The sequence below is a fragment of the Amphiura filiformis genome, chromosome 3 (genome assembly GCF_039555335.1).
Source record: "Amphiura filiformis chromosome 3, Afil_fr2py, whole genome shotgun sequence".
NCBI classification, from domain to species: Eukaryota; Metazoa; Echinodermata; class Ophiuroidea; order Amphilepidida; family Amphiuridae; genus Amphiura; species Amphiura filiformis.
In genome coordinates this window covers 74,518,897-74,536,780 of record NC_092630.1, presented here as the reverse complement: position 1 = coordinate 74,536,780, position 17,884 = coordinate 74,518,897, and the positions used below count along the sequence as shown (strand labels likewise).

The 17,884-nt window shown below is 38.4% G+C and overlaps 1 protein-coding gene across 1 annotated transcript; it reads left to right on the top strand.

Annotated features, from left to right (window-relative positions):
• Nucleotides 1-15,101: 15,101 nt before the first annotated feature.
• On the top strand, nt 15,102-15,884 carry LOC140147496 (craniofacial development protein 2-like). Its single transcript, XM_072169275.1, has one exon. The coding sequence runs from the start codon at nt 15,102-15,104 to the stop codon at nt 15,882-15,884; it is 783 nt and encodes a 260-aa protein (XP_072025376.1).
• The last annotated feature ends 2,000 nt before the right edge of the window (nt 15,885-17,884 follow it).

Here is a 17,884-nt window from a genome sequence, read left to right as displayed (position 1 = left end):
TCTGTTCAAGACTTTGAAGCCACTTCATTATTGATCATTCAAACCCTTTTGATTAACACCTAAGGCCACTAACTATCGTGAGTGTTAACAATACTGACAAAGGAGATACAGAAATAGACACGTGTGTGTGCATCAGTATTGTCCTACCATACAGGCTGTATCAGAATGATTGGTACCAATCAGAGCTAATCAGTTTTGATAGCTATTGAAAAGCCTGCTTCTTTCCAATGCAACCACACTTTGGTTATAGCTGCATCTCATGTAATCATACACTGAGGTCAAAGGTCATTTAATATCAACTTATAAAATAGGCTAAAAATGACAAATCTGGTCTCCTGTGAACAGTTAAAATCCAATTGCCACAATATTATTATGTTTTGATGAATTCAAGTGTGTGACTTGCGCCTAATATTTATTGGTCTCGCTATGAGTTTTGAAATATTGGACTCGACTATCTCTCGTCCAATATTTTAAAACTCATAGCTCGACCATTAAATATGGGCTCAATCGGTCCAATTTTATATCATTATGTTTTCAGCATCTTCCTTCCTATAAATTAGTTAATAATTAAATCTGGTTAACCAGAAAAACTCACTTTTGGTTAGATGGAATCACGGACGTTTCGGCCAAAACATTTGACCTTCAGCTGGGTGGTTGATATCATCCACCCAGCTAGGTTTTGGCCGAAACGTCGGTGATTCCATCTAACCAAAAGTGAGTTTTTCTGGTTGACCAGATTTAATTATTAACTAATTGATCAAATCCCAGATGACTGAAAGTATACACAGTGTTATTCCTTCCTATACTTTGTACAGAGTTGAAGAGTCCAATATAATCAACACTTGGACTGTGTTGGATAGGCTCACTTTCTCCTCCCCCCCCCCCGAATTTTTTTGTTGACTCGCTTTTTCCGCCATCCTTCGGTGCTCGTCTAACCGCGTACCGAGTGTTCTTTTTGTTTCGCCTATACGTAAGTTAAGTCGCAGCCTAACTTTGTAAACGCAATTAGGAGTTTTGACCGGTTCTTGCATGTCTTTGGGTGGACCACGATTTTTCTGATTGTACTGTGTGGTTTCTTTTCTTTAAGGTCCTGCTGATTCTTTCAGACACTTCGGCTACATATGGGATAACCAGGCCTTTGCTTTTATGCTCAGAAGTTGTGATCTTATATTTCTTTGTCTTTCCTTCCATTTGTTTCTTAACTTTGTCAATAGTCCATTTGGGATATCAACACTTGGCTAGAGCCTGTCTAATGTGCTCTTCCTCTTTGATCTTATCCTGCTCTTCTTTAAAAATTCTGTTTTTTGTGTCGAGTAAAGTCCTGACGACACCCATTTTCTGATTAAGTGGATGATGGGATGTAAAACACAAATACTGGTCTGTGTGGGTTTTCTTCCTATACACCATGAGTTTGATGGAATTGTCAGGTTTGCGGACAATTAACGTGTCTAAGAAAGGGATTTGGTGATGTTGTTCCTCCTCATAAGTAAATTTTATACTAGAGGTAGTATCCACTTGATTCAGGTGTTCTGTCAAGGTTTCGGCAGTTTCTTTATTTACAATTTCGAGAATATCGTCCTCGTAGCGTTTCCAAAGGCGGGGTTTGCATTCAAGCGGGCAGTAATGATGGCGTTTTGTTCCAACCATTCCATGAAGATGTTAGCAGTAAGTGGGCTGACCGGCGAACCCATGGCAGCGCCACATCTTTGCTTGTAGGTGGTACCGTGAAAGGTGAAATATGTGGTCGTCTGCATGATGTCTTCCACCTCCAGGAGCGTTCGTTTTTTTCAATTCGTGATCTCTTTCTAACCTATTACGGATTATGTCGAGGCACTCGTCTATGGGAACATTCGTGAATAGTGCGAAATGAATTGCTCATTTTCTTCAATCATAACACCACATAATTCATCCGCAAGATCATATGAGTTCTTAACATGGTGCTCTGTTGTACCCACTATAGGATTGATGATGTCAGCCAATGCTCTAGAAGTGTTATAACCAATACTACCTGTGTAGTCCACAATCGGTCTGATTCTGACAATCTAAGTCACGTTTATGATCCACTTTTAGTGACTGCGAGTAAGACTAACGTCACTACCGGAAGTGACATAACTTCCCGCCAGTCATCAGCTGTTGGATCACAACATCAACAAGCTTCGATAAGGGACGCACCATTAGATACTCAGGGGGGTAGGAAGTTGGGGTCGGGGGAAGAATTTTTTTTTTTTTAATTTCATGCATTTATACAGTTAGGTGGGGAAGGTTTTTTTTTAGTGTTGGTGGGGAAAGTTTTTTTTTGCTCATGTAGTGGGGGAAGTTTTTTGTTGTTGAAAAACTTCCTACCCCCCGAGTATCAAATGGTGCGTCCCTAAAGTCAGTGGTTCACTGACGAAACTGTCAGCAAAAACTTCACTGGTTTTGACAAATTAAAAACCTGTTTATTTCGTTATTACCAAACCTGATGAACCTGTTTCAACAAGCCAAACAAGTTTGAAGTTTGACCCCTATACAAAATTCAGAGCTGTTGTTGGGTTACAGAAAGTCTAACGCCTTTTTGTCATGTTTCATGGTCTAGGTAATGAATGTGCGGAGTAACTTACGTGACATTTTATGTACACAGAAATGGACAATGCGAACCTGTTCAAATGCCCTATTTATCGGTAAACCTTTTGCATTCATGTACTTTTAAGTTGAAGTTGAATCCCGGAGTTGGATTTTTTGTTTGTTTGATGCTTTTTGTTGAAAATGCGCGCTTCAAAGTGGCAGATTTGGTACAAAAAAAGCGGGGTTATTGGGTGTAACCTGATGAAAAGGGGGTTCACTGAGTTTTGAGTTTGCCTCAAAAACGAGATCTATTGACATGCACATGACGCTTATCAATACATGGGAGTGTCCCAAGGTTTCTAAGGACTTTTGAGTTACTGCCTTGACCATAAAGTACGTTTATTCAGTAGAACGGTTCGAGAAAGCTTGCCATGTTTGCTCGAATGCATCAATTATTATTTTCTGCGAAAGTCCTACCTGATATTATTTCAAGAATCTTAAAGGTAAGGGCTTTCCCGGTTCCAATATTCCTTTGCAGGTTGCATTAGCTCATAGACTCGCTAGTTATCAAATCTACAAGGTGAATGTCCTATAAGTAAATCTTGTCGAATATTATTGAGGAGTCGCGCCGGAATGTCAAGTAGAGATGACGGGTACCTCGGATTTGCTACTCGATAAAATAAGTGTTACTGAGGTACTTTGATGTAGGGCATGTTGTGATATATTATTAGTTTATATTATTGCAGCAGATCATATATTTCTGAAACTTATGTCTTAAAGGAAACATCATTTGAAGTGAATACTTTCAGTGTGTTTATTGTTTTTGTTTTTTTATCATATGTCGCTTTCAAAGGGCAGTACCAGCATCGGGCTACTTTATGCAGCTGCAGCAAGGCACTGAATTACCCCATTGCCCTGGGCCCGTAAGCTACTTTTGGTACTTTAAAGATGTCACTATAAAGTGTCAAAATAATAGAGCTCAAGAAACGAGCAGTAAGTAATTAAGGTGTAACTTTGTTCAAACTATATGAATTATAGAAACTAAGACATAATAGTGATAATACTTCTGTACTTTTGGCTGAAATTTTAATGATTAAAATGAAAGGTTAATAATTAATAATTTTTCATTAATTCTAACATAAAAGTACCTTAAAAAGATAAGCTTAAAAGTGACACATTTAAGTAAGAGCCTTTCATGCATAAATATGTGCGAAAATATTTGATTTGCTAGGGACAATAAAATTTCGTCGTATGTGATAACTTAAGAAAACATTTATTTATATTTATGGCTTATATTCACTATGAGCATTTAAGGCTTGATTTTTTTGTCATTGAACTCAAACGTCGGTACGCTATGACTCTTTGATCACTGAGGTGATATTTTGGATGAGCAGCCGCCTTGTTCTCATTCGTGACGAATAAACACAATCCAGCTTGGAACCGAGACTACAGCAATGTAGAACGCCGTTTTCAACGCATCAAATCGTAAATATATGGTCAACCTATTGTTTATTCCTAGTCACAGAGATCAGGTAAGCGCTGATTTTAACCTCGATAGCTGCCGCTAAGAACTGAGTCGCTTGAAGGAAAAATTACGTTTCCTCTATGGGACTGGCATTAATCATCGTGGAACATGGTAGCTCCATTGCTATCTGTAATTGCAGCTTATTTGGTACTGATGTAAATCACTTGAGCCATTTGAGGTTGTTGGTTGTGCATAATAATGCCATCGGTTTCTGGTTTTGGTTTCTATTATTTGTAAGTCCCAGATAGATTGATGGGCTGGAGAAGGTGTGAAAGCCAATTTGTATCTTCTGAAAAAACGAGAACCCAGAAAAACGCGTTATATTTTGTTATTTGTGATGCGATCAAGCAAATTCAGTCGGAACTCGGAAATATCGATTTTGAGATATAGCCAAACAAAGTAAATGGTTCCTTTTGTTTCCTTTTGTTTTGCAAAGTCTTTAATTGCTCATATCTTTGGAACTGATAGTTCAATTTCAATGGGATTTCTGCAAAATGCAGCTTTGTAAATGTATTTTACTATCCTCTAAGAAACTGTAAATTTAATATTTCCGAGTTCCGACTGATTTTGCTTGATCACGTCACATATATTGTTTCTGGAAGTGTGTGGCAAATTCTTGCATTTGATTGGTTAGTTATGGCGCAATCCACCTAGAAACTAATTTCACTACGAAATTCAATTGGAGATGTCGATAAGAGAACAATAGAACAATAAGCTAACAGTGCTTAGTTACAGCTTTAATAAGGTCAGTAAGGATAAGGTCTATAGTTTGTGGTAACCAATGAAGCTTGGCGGCACTAACATTATATTGATATTAAAATATCAATATAATGTTAGTGCCGCCAATATCTCTGGGAATTAGGCACATCGCAATCTGCCACGTGAGAAATAAATCTGACATAAATTTTGACGATGAAAATTTTTCCCACCCACCACACCCTATTTTTTTCTTTGAATATATTTTGAATGGGTCAGTGCATTATGTGGCGTAAGGTTATTACATGGGTTTTAATGATTGTGCTTGATTCCAGAGGGGTGTAAGTTAATAAAAGAAATAGCCATGGACCCATTCCATGTCAACTCCTGGGATCAATTTGTGCATGTGTCGTTTGCAGCACCTCTTCAATTTTTGAAATTTTTAGCCATAGACTTCTGTGTGGTGTAGATATTAATGAAAGTAAATCGAAATTTGAGCTTCGTACTCTAGTTAGGTTAGCCTACCCATCAGAGTTGTACACATTTTTGATTTCGCATGTATAATGACTTATGTACAAGTCTACGGAGAATGCAAACCTAACTAATGTGTTGAAGCCATCGAGACCCCAAGCCAATATCTCTCAGAAATGTTGTCCAAGGACATATTTTCAACATACCTGAAGTTGATGGTGGATCAAATTGTCTGACATTGGTTTTCAGGGGGTCAAAATGTCAAAAAAATGTACAATTGTGGTTTTGCATGGGTAATATCTCAGCTAAAAGTATTCTAATAGGCTCAATATTGGATAAGAGTAATGTCCTACCAAAGGGCTCTGACCGGCAAAAAAATGGACAATAAAATTATTTTTACTTTTGGAGTTCTGACCCCCAAAGTTGGTCCTGGATGGACGAAGTTGCATTTTGAGGGCCCTATATCTTTTAAAGTAAAGGAGTTACAAGTTTTCTGATGCCAGATTTGAATTCTACACAAATAAGTTTCCCAGGATACATACTTTTCAAAGTTGTAAAGGGTTCCCTTTATACATTTATGGACCTCCAAACGTCGTCTTTCGCGTTACGACACACTGTTTTTTATGCTGAAACCCCTAAATTTCAAATTGATGCCACGGGAAAACGAAATAGAGTACGAAGCTCAAATTTTCGGGATTTTACTTTCTCATTAATATCTACCGCCACACAGAAAAAGAAAAAAATTGAAGAGGTGCTGCGGTGCACATCCCAGGAGTTGACATGGAATGGGTCCATGAAGAGAATGAACTCAAGCGTACTTAGAATAGAATATAGATTTACATGTACAAGACCATGAAACTTGGTGTAGCTCGGGAATCATTAAACAGGGGGGGGGGGGGGAGGGGAGGGGCATGATTGGTGAAGGAGAGGCGCTTGATGTGGGGGGGCACAATTTTCCTATGGGATTTTCTAAATTTTAAAATCGATTGGGCCGATTCCCCGTCTTCCATGACGCTACGCACCCGGTTCGGGAAAATTTGTTGATTGGATGTACAAATAAATTGTATAAACTCCTGACGGATTTGCCTGTCGTCAAACTGTTGAAGAATTTTGAGTGATATTGGGCCTTATTTCTTCTGGGGTAATTATCACGTATTAGTAAGAAATGCCCTTTCCACAGTCTCCTGTAAGGCTGTGACTATAATTAGTTTATTTAATATCCATCAATAGCCGCTTATTATTGAACACCTTACTAATGTCTGGGCGAGAATGTTTTACATAATCCCTGCGTGCATAGAATAGGGATGCATTATTGACTTCAATATGTCCAACCTGCCAAGTTCAACCATCCCTGAACTGAGAAGATGTACTCCGTGGATGTACGAGTTAATATTTAATACAATATGATACGTGTTGTGGTCTTGATTTCAGTGTCAAACTGTTATATTCAAATAAACACCTCAAAAAATAGAAAGTCTCCACTTATTACAGTCGTTATTATTGTTCAACTCAAGTATTAAAATTATTTTGAAGCTATATTGGGGAAATTAGCCAAAGAAAAAAGTAGAGCGAGGTACCGGATTTGGAGTCGCAAAGGAGAGATAATGAACGGAAAAAACCAGATAAAATAGAGTTAAGTTTAAGAGATTTATTGTGAATTTACATCATCAGACAAACAGATCAAACTAATAAATGTATTATCTTAATAAGTCTTACCAGAGTCACATTGCAGCATAATAAGTATAATTGAATATAATTCACGTGCAAGACATGATGACAATATATTCGCCATCATTGACCATCAGGAGACGGGCCTGGTTACGTCTGTACCGGTTGCAGGGTGAACAAGGAGTGACGTATTTATCAAAGCCAGGCCCGTACGCAGGATTTCATTGGGAGGGGTGCTGATTTTGAAAAAGTGGACCTTTTTCCAAGGGGGAGGGGCAATTTTATGAAAAGTGGACTTTTTTCCCAAAATTTCCCAACACTTTTTTGTCCAAAAAAGCGTAAAAAAACCAGATTTTTTTGCTCGCTGCCCTCGCAAATTCTGAAATGTTGGGACTTTTTGTATACTTTTACAAATTTAGGGGGGTGCGGCGCACCTCCGTACCCCCTGCGTACGGGCCTGATCAAAGCACAGGCAATGCAACGCTCCACATTCAATTGACGCAAGGACAAAACCCCGTTCATAAGTGAACGAGTATCATGGCTTTTGGCACAAGGTTCAATATTCAATTATGCAAATGAAATATCGTCACAACAAAATCAATACAATTCGATGGGTAAGAGCATAGATGAACTCCTGGATGGGGCAGCTTTAATTAGCATGAGGCCACATTGATATGTAAATAATGTATTGTTATTTAAATTTGCGCCCAGACGTATTGAGGGCGACAGTCAGGTTATCCAGACGGAGAATGGCTGCATATGCCGGGCATGTCAATTTGCTGAGTGAAGGCTGATAATCACCTTTCTGTATAGGTAATAAGCTAGTATATTTCGTGTACCAGTTGGCTATGACAAAAAATTAGTATCATATTAAATATATTAAATGTATAAACTTTGAAATTTATATGAATTTGAAGAGCAGAGCTTCGAAATGTAGCTAAGTCAGGTGATGTGAAATTCTGCTGCGTGACCCCTCTGCGTGGTAGAATTATATTCATAAAACATTGAATTTAACAGATATCATGGGTAGCCAACCACGATTTATCAGCATTTAAAATATATGTTAATTAACAAAGATAAATAATAAAGAGTACAAATGGCAATTAACTAGTAAACAAGCCTGAAATCTTAAAATGTTGCCACGTGATTTCCCGAACACATGATATATGACCACTATTCAGATTTACCGTAAATATTTGGAGTATGCTTGCACATCATGCACATACACTGTGCATTTCTTTACTTCCGTATAAAATCAATAATTCGTGCCGGGAGCCAAGTAACATTGTCTGCTCAGAGCAGATTGGTATTTTATTTTACTTGAGAGCATAATAGAAATACATAAAGACGAATAAGGCGCCATGATGGAAGGTCAGGTCGGGTATCAAAGGTTATTATAACTTAAAATACTACTTGTATTTCTCACCTTGCCTCTGTCACATATTTCCTTCATATTATTGACAGCAAGTCCTAATTTTGACTTTGCTATTGCAAAATGTCATTTCATATCAAATTAGTAGACTTTCTTTGAAAAAACATATAACTGGTGCCTGATGGGAATACCCGTCCGCCATTTCATTAAACTGGATCGTTTTCGCCTGTTTTGCGCCCAGATGTATTGGGGCGCGCTATACTCTCATTGAACAGGCAAAGTTCGCAAAACTAACAACGTTGTTATTTGCCAAACTCAATTAACATGATCCAAGGGTCGAACATGAATTATTCATAACGAGCTATAACGGATCGATAACTGGCCTCACTTTCTAGCTAGTAAACCAGCTGAATTTTTCATAGATTTTGCGTTGCTAACTTGAATAGAACAACCGTGAATTTAGTGTCACCCCCTTGGTAAGAGCAATATAGTCGTGTGCGCCATTTTTGGCAAAATGTAGGTATGCATAAAATTTAAAGCTACTTTACAACCTGGAATGTTTTCGTCTTTGTCTCAAAATGTCTATTTTCCCCTTCCCTGAGCAGGAAGCTGGCTACGCCCCATCCAGTTACTCAGCTGGCAGGGGCATGAGCGGAGCACGGGCAGCCCAGAATAAGCGGCATTTTTGTGTAATGCAAATTAGCAATTTTCCCCATCTCCTATTTTGACACGGCAATAAATAAAGTATTTGCGAGATGTGCAAGTTTTATACATAAGAGATTTTGCTTTTGTTTCTGCCGGATATTATCACCTGATGCAAATTTAACAAAAATCTCAGAGGAGGCTTTCCCTTATCCTTTCCCTTATCATGCTCCAATGCATTACCGTAACAATTATGCTAATCATGGTAAATTTGCTGTCTTTAGCAGAGAAACAGTTCTTATAGCCCTGATCATTATAGGCTATAATGGAAATATTTCAACAGTATCCCTTTTTGGTGGGAAAATGTTTTACACAGAGAATTTCAAAATTGCTCGTATTTGTTTAACAACGCAAGCAATGTGTTCCTTTAATCATATGGATTCAGAAAAAGTATAGTTTTCCTATCTACGATGTATGGCAAAAAGGTACCATTGTGACATCATGGGTTTAATTTTGGCTCCACAGGGAGCAAAATTTGAAAATGCTCCTTTCCATGATAAATCAGAAAAATAATAAATTTGTGCTATATAGGATGTTTCGTTACCTCACTATCATATCAAAATCAACAATACCCATTGAGTTGCATTGAGTTCTATTGAATTAATTTGACCTTGAAAAATTGTTGTGTTACCTAAATAAGCACCAAAGACAAATAATTTGAGAACAGTTTCATCAAAATCAGAGCAAATTTCATTTTCGGGGGCAAAATTGGACATATGACGTCACAATATTACTCGAAATGTCATGTAGAGATGACGGACACCGTTGGATTTCCACAATACAAATACTAAATATCTAACATCGATAAAATAAAGGTGTTACTATACTAAAGTGCTATGTAAGGCATGCTATGATTTATTATTGCAGCAGATCATATATTTTTTTAGCATGTGTCATAAAAGAAACCCCAGAACTGGTTAAGATACACTGTAGCGAATACTTTGCAGTGTTATTTTTTAAGATAATTATAAATGTCGCCTTCAAATTCAGTGCCAGTACAGAGTGTTATAAAAAAAAACTTTACCCAATTTCAAAGGTTAATTTCTCAAAGTTGAAAAGTATGTTTCAAATTGTAGTTGCATATGTTAAAAGTCCAAGTTTCTAAGGGCGAGTTTCCCGACAGGAGTCTTATTAAGCCGTAGTCTTAAGGTGGCCTTGAGGCTACTAAGCCTAGCTAACGAAGCCTCGAGGTAGCCGTGCTTCGGGAAATACGTTTTCAGTTAAGCCTGGTCTTACGACCTCTTAAGCCTTGAGGCTAGACAAGCCAATTGCTAAGCCACCCGTCGAGAAATTCGCCCTAAGAGTATTTGGTGAAATTTGAAATATGGCGCCAGTTAAAGTAAAATGGTCATAAATAAGTTTGTTCACACGTAAGTAAGCCTATGGGATGTGGCAAACTCGTCTTGCAAGAATCAAGAGAGAATCAACTTTAATAACTTATTGCTTTCAGAATAGGGATGAATTTAGGAAAAATTTGATTCTCGCAATTTAAGTTTAAGAGAATCGTTGCGAGAATCGATCATCTGTTTCGTCAAAATAATGTACAGACCTGTGTCATTATGGAAATTACCAGAGGATGATTTAAGCACTTCCCAGCAAGTCTTGCGGTTAGCACAGCTGTGTGAGTGAACATGACACCACTGCACGCCCACTGCATACACACGTGCATGGTTAAATTTGAATTTGGACAGATATATTTACAATAAAAACACCTTCAAAAAGTTGGTCGATTTCACATTTTATGTCATCTACAGAAGGTGTGAATTATCCTTCATGCATACATCACTTTAAATCTGAAATCGACCAAGTAATAATGACACACGGGCAATTCTAAAACAACATCTTTTGCACAGAGTTCAATGCCGGGGTTCAATGGGATTTGAAAAGTAAAGTGGCAGTTGAAACTCTAGTGATAACACTTTTACAGTGCATGATGGGGCTTCCTTAAATCATCCTCTGGGAAATTACCAACAGTATTACGTCAGGCCGATATACGCATCTACAAATAATTTTCTTTTCTATTTTATTTTATGGCGTTATATAAACTTGGTGGAGGAAATTGATGAGTAATGCATTGTTTTTATTTATTGTTTGTGCAGAATTCACTAATACCCGCTATTAAAATCATGCATTCATTACCATATGCCTGTAGTGGAAGAATTTTAGAAATAAGCAATCAACAAACAAAATAGCGTTATAAGGCAATTAACGCCCAAAACATAGAAGGTCTTGTGAATATTAACAACTTGACTTGCAGAGATGCGACAAGTTAGGTCATAGGGAATGCAGTGTGAGCTACGAGCATGCAATAGAGACTTTTGGTAATGCAGGCCGCGCTTTCTCGCATTGGCTATTTTGTTTTTGCATTTGGAAGCGTATGTGAAAGACAATTGGCGATGTCGAGAAAATTGAAAACGTGAAAAAGCCCAGCGTATACATGTATCACGTGAATTCATATGCAGACTTCAGGCCTACCGTCGCGGTAGGCTTTGTAAAATCAGATACATAATTTTCGCTCCTAGAGACATACAAGGGTTGAATAGGAATTCCCTACTTTAATTGAAAATGTGAAATTGATGCTGAATTGCTTGGAATAATCACACACCAGCCTACGCCATACATAAATTTGACTAGCCCTATTTCCATGAAATGAATTTGTCAAAAAAAATGAAACCGTGCGTCTACCATGGCTATCGAACTGACGTCAGTATAGTACCAACGCGCTAGACTACTCGCCCACCGATTCTTAAGTAGCCATCTTGAAATTACATAACATAATTTATTAAATTATTATGACAAGCAAAACAGCAAATGTACCATATTTTTGGATTTTCAGCTGCACATTAATGTATATTATACGATTATAGCTCTAGCTACTATATAGTATATTGTTGATAATAATGTGTGTTAAGGGAGTGTTCAGAAATACTTTGGTGGGGGGGGGGGGCTGGTCTTCCTCAAATTTTTCGCTCGAAAACTTTTTGACCCCCTCGATGGACCGCTAAACTTTTTAACCCCCTCTTTGACAGACAAAACTTTTTGACCCCCCATTATCGTATAACAAACATACTTATTATAGTCTTGTTTCCAGTGGTACCCGGTATGTTATCTGGGTCACATGTCATTGAGGGAGGCAAATGTTTGAAACATTCCCGGTGCATGGGACAATTGCACATGAAATACAAGCACAAGGAAATTTTCATTTTATACTTTTAGATTTGTCCCAAATCAGGGTGTTCATCTGATTTTACAGGGATAAATGAAATAGATGATTTATTTGGAGGTTCATAGGCACATCAGCATAATTTTGATCCGTGGCTATTATGATAGTACAAATGCGCACGAACTGCGCCAAAAATTTGGCCATATTGGAGCTTGAATGGTCAAATATTTGTAAAATTTGAACTAATTTATGTAAAAAGCTAAAATGGTCAAATATGAGATTAATTTGGTCACGCAAATGTACACAGGTATCAGTTTTGGCCCCAAAGACTGTGGTAGCTGGGCCTGTGCCCACTCTGCCCTATGGTAAATCTACCCATGGGCCTATGTGTACAAAATAATTTTGCAATGGGAAATAGTAAACTGAAGTGTGCAGTTTACGTGCAAAGAAATCCAATTTATTTGCAATATTTTCTTGATTTAGTTGTATTTTGATCAGATTGGTACGGTAGCCTACTTTGAAGAGATATAACATTCTATGATAAAAAGTGCCAGTATTTCTTAGACCAACCCAGATGTTGCTGATCATCTTTAATGTTATATTAATTAATAGATATGTGTACACTAAGTGCCATCATTTTTTCAAACAAAAGCACTGAAAACCCCAACTTTCCCGTATTAAAAGTGATATAGGCCTAGAGGGTGTTAATGCGCGCGAAGCGCGCGAAAATTTTGGGTTTTGAAGAGGAAAACTTTTTGGCCCCCCCTTTCCTACCACCTAAAACTTTTGGTCCCCCTCTTTAAGGTCCAAAACTTTTTGGCCCCCCCCCCTCCTTTTACCAGCCCCCCACCAAAGTATTTCTGAACACTCCCTAAAAAAAAAGGGGGGGGGTAACCCTATCAGTTTAGGATATGGATTGTCTTCAAACTTACATACAATTTCAAATATTGTCCCCTTTATGCATCTATGTGAGAAAACGAGAACATTTTCAGCGTAAAAGTGAATAATTAGCACAATTAGTAAGCCAATACGTTGGTACCATGAATTGCATTGTGGTCCGACATCCAGAAACAACACTCCCGTCGAGTGCTTCGCCATACCACTACGCTCATCTTTCTTGTGACAAAATATCTCATTCTTTTTATTTTAATTTGACCCTGATATATTTCCGTTTAATTTTGTATATTATCATCACGTACATTTTACACTTATCTTTTATTTTAGGAACTGTTTTAATGAAAAAATGGGATTTTTATAATATTTTTAATTAATTAATTAATTAATTTTATAGTGGGGGCCATTTTTTCTCATATTTTTTTTCATATTCCTCGTATCATACTACACAAGATAAGGTCTTGTTTTGTATTTATTTCATCCTTTATGTATTTCTTTATTTTTGTTTTAAGCGTTTATCATTATAGCGCCCTCATTGATTCGGACCTATTTCCGTTCGTGCGAATTGGCATGGGAGTAAAACGGCTCTTATTCACGGAATCATTTTTTCCTACCCAGAATGTCGAAGGTGGCTACCAGTATAGCCTGTTTGTTTCTTGATTTCTCCGAAAATACATCAAATTGGATCGTCAAATTTCAGGATGGTAATGAGAAAAATATAATTTATTAAATGATACCAAAAACCACAGACCCTAGAAAAAAAATGAGAAAAATCGGGGGGATGATGCTGTCGATTGGGTCACGGACCTTTAAAGCCATATTATAACATGTCTTTAAAAATAGATTAGTATTCATTTTCAATAAAATGTTAGCATTTACTGTCAGATATGTCCCTTTTAATTTTGAGCCAAACAAGTGAGGTAAAGCAAAGAAAATTGGAATTTACAACTAGCGCCAATGCATGTTACGCCGGTGGTTGTAATATGGTACGATCCTGTGGCGTGTCTGTGTGTGTCCCGCACGCCGTGTACGTAGGGGTGTGTTGACATCGCATACGCGTTCGAGTAACATTTCTATCGTAATAATAAAACGCCGAATCCGGCGGTTTATTGAAAATCTCGGATTTTGACAAAACTACAGCACCTAAAGTCTTGATTTTTGCAGAGAATCTTTGTTTACTACAGTACATTACAATCGTGTAAAAACCTGAATTAAAAAATTTTTGAGGGCGATCTTTTCAGCAAATGTTATAATATGGCTTTAAGTCTGCGTACAGAAAATACGAGGGGTTAGCCTGTGCAATAAATTTACATTAAAGGTCATATATATTGCTCGGACAACATAATATCATTGGCAAGCTAATATTATGAAGACAATGAAAATGACTCCTTTTTTGAGAAAATAAGACGTTTAAAATTGATATTCCGCAAAAACCAACTTAAGCGGTGAGTTCCTTCGAACGAAACAGATTTGACCTAGAAAAAAGTTGACGTCATGAAATGAGATGTGCCTGCTTTGAGAGAAGGGACTGTAAGCGCTCTCAATGCACAGAACGTATACTGTTGTTGTTTTCAGAAAAAAAGTCTAATCAAGTGTTACAAATTTAATGGTTTTTAAACATATGCTATGGGTTAAATAGTCATCAGCGGTCAATGTGTGGCGGCGGAAGAACCAGAAAGTGGTCAACGGCAAAACACAAAGACACAAAGCTAGGTACCTGGTATCCAGGGAAAGGGTTTGTGTAAAGATGAGGCTACTACTGGCAAAGTTCAGGAATGGCTCACTACTGTTGGCTACGGAAGGACCTGGCCACCCACCGTATCTAAATGGCCTTGAATGTTATCATGAGAGTACAGAATCTAAGGAAAACGAGGGTATCGGATGGTGCTGCTCAAAGTACACCTGTCAGTGATGACGGAACAGGATCAAAGCAGGAAATTCTGTTCTTGACGGTCTCGGGAAGGAAAGGAAAGGAAAGGCACCCCTTTGAGGAAACCAATAAATGTCGCTACATGGAATGTACGTAGCATGTCACAAGGGAAGGTGGAAATAGTATAGAGAAGGAGATGATTGCCAAAGATATCCAGATATTGGGAGTATCAGAACTGTGGTGGCTCGGACAAGGAAGATTTACAACTGATGGTGGCAATATGGTCATCTACTCAGGAATGGAAAGCGGAAAGAAACGAAAAGGAGTTGGTTTCATTGTCGAGAAGCCAATTACCAAGTCTGTGATAGGATATAACCCAGTCAATGAGAGGGTGATGACCTTAAGACTACAAGGAAGTCCCATCAATATTTCTGTGATGCAAGTATATGCACCTACAACAGATGCACCTGACTCAGAGATCATGGAGTTCCATGAGATGATCCAGGGAACATTAGACAGTATTCCAAAGAGAGACCTGCTCATTGTACTGGGTGATTGGAATGCCAAAATTGGAAAGAGTAGTGAAGAGTCGGACATTGTAGGCAAACATGGGCTTGGAACCAGAAATGAACGTGGAGACATACTGTATGATTTCTGTGCGATAAATAACTTGGTCATCGGAAACACACTTTTCGAACATCATCCACGGAGGCTGTGGACTTGGTCAAGCCCAGGTGACAGAACAAGAAACCAGATTGACTACATCATGGTTCAGAAGAGATGGAGGTCAACACTCCAAAATGTAAGGACAAGACCAAGTGCAGATTGTGGTAGCGACCACCAACTTCTTGTAGTCAAGTTAAAATTGAGATTGAAAGCAAAGAAAGGAAGCAGACCACCAATCAGGTATGATGTTGATAACATCCCCGTTCAGTATGCTGTTGAGGTAAAGAACAAGTTTGAGCAGTTAATGAAATGAACGAGGAAGAACAGACACCAAATGAACTGTGGGAGGACATAAAGGAAACAATCAAGAATACAGCCAAGAAATACATCCAGAAGAAAAGGAGAAGAAAGCAACCCTGGATATCACAACACACACTGGATTTAGCTGACAGCAGGAAAGAAGCAAAAGCAGCTGGTGATCAGAATAAAAGGTCACGCCTGAACAAGGAGGTTGCTAAGAGTGTAAAGGAAGATAAGAGGAACTTCATTGAAAGAAAATGTCAGGAAATAGAGAGATGTAAAGGTGATTCGAAAGCGGCGTTTGGCATAGCAAAGGAGTTAACAAAGAAGTGGGTTCCAAGAATGGATGTAATAAATGATGCAAATGGCATTACACTAACTGAAAGTGACGATATCAAGAAAAGGTGGGTGGAATAAAGCACCAAACTGTTTGAGGCACAAGACCAACAAGTGTATACTCGCGGTGAAATTATGGAAGAGGAGCCGCCACCACGTCGATCAGAAGTAGAACATGCAATGGATCAAATGAAGAATGCAAAGTCACCTGGCATTGATGAAATACCAGCAGAGCTATTGAAAGCGACAGGCAAGGAAGGTATTGACATAATGTGGCGTTTATGCTGTCGCATATGGAAGGAGCAGGAATGGCCCAAAGACTGGTGCAGAGCTGTATTTGTTCCACTCCCCAAGAAGGGTAACTTAAAAGAGTGTTCCAACCATTGGATCATCAGCTTGATATGTCATGCAAGTAAGGTTCTGCTAAAGATCATCATCAGAAGGCTGAAGCGAAAACTAGACCAGGAGATTTCTGAGGAGCAGGCTGGCTTTCGAGAAGGAAGAGGGACTAGAGACCAGATCGTAAACATCAGGAATATAATTCAGAATTGTAAAGATCACAGACTACCACTTTATATGTGCTTCATTGACTACAGCAAGGCCTTTGACTGTGTCAGCCATCCCCAATTGTGGAAAACAATGAGAAGGATGGGATTCCCTGGTCATATTGTTGATCATATTAGTCAACTAAACTGCTCAAATAAAGAAAGTCCGCAGTCATGTAACTCGTCCTACTTCAAAACCTGACCTTGTTATGGCAATTTGATTGATACGGTCGTGTGCAGGATCTTGTTAGCTCTAATTTGATACCAAATTTACTACCAAACACTCAACAGTAACAAGGATTGATACCAGTTTATGGCATTTGATGCATTTTCAAAAGTTGCAAATCAAAACGATACACGCGGTCGAAATTGCTTAGCGTGGCAATGTGGTCAAGCTTGTTTGCCCACGATGAACCCATGTCGACTATCCGAAGTGCGCGCTTTATTCAATTGTTAATTTAAAACGCATGGATTGTTACAGTGCTTTACTGATGAATACTAGGGCACGATGCGATCGATATGACCAAGCGGTTGTTTCGGGCTATGTTAATGGTCGTACTCTGCCATTCGCCTACAGATCCGCGTGCTCCATTTTTCATTTGCAACTTTTGAAGATGCACCAAATTTCATGTACAGGTATCAATCTCTGTGAATTAAGAGTTTTGGGTACCAAATTTGGTATCAAATTGGAGCTAACAAGATTCTTCACACGACTTTATCAATCAAATTGTCATAACAAAATCAGGTTTTGATGTAGAACGGGTTACATGACTGCGGACTTTCTTTATTTGAGCAGTTTATATGAGGACCAGGAATCTGCAGTCAGGACAAGTAATGGAGATACTGAATGGTTCAATATTGGAAGAGGGCTGAAACAGGGCTGCATATTGTCACCAAACCTGTTTAACATTTATTCAGAGGACATCATGAGAGAAGCTTTGGACGGGTTTACTGGTGGAGTCAAATTTGGCGGTAGCATAGCAGTATCACAAATCTACGTTATGCTGATGATACCACCCTAATATGCAGCAGTAGAGAGGAACTGCTGGCCCTTTTGAAATGCATCAAGGAAGCCAGTGAGGAGAAAGGCCTTCTGCTAAATGCCAAGAAGATTAAAGTAATGGTTATTGAT

Coding starts and splice junctions, on each gene's coding strand:
- LOC140147496 (XM_072169275.1), top strand. CDS start 15,102: ATGATTGCCAAAGATATCCAGATATTGGGAGTATCAGAACTGTGGTGG.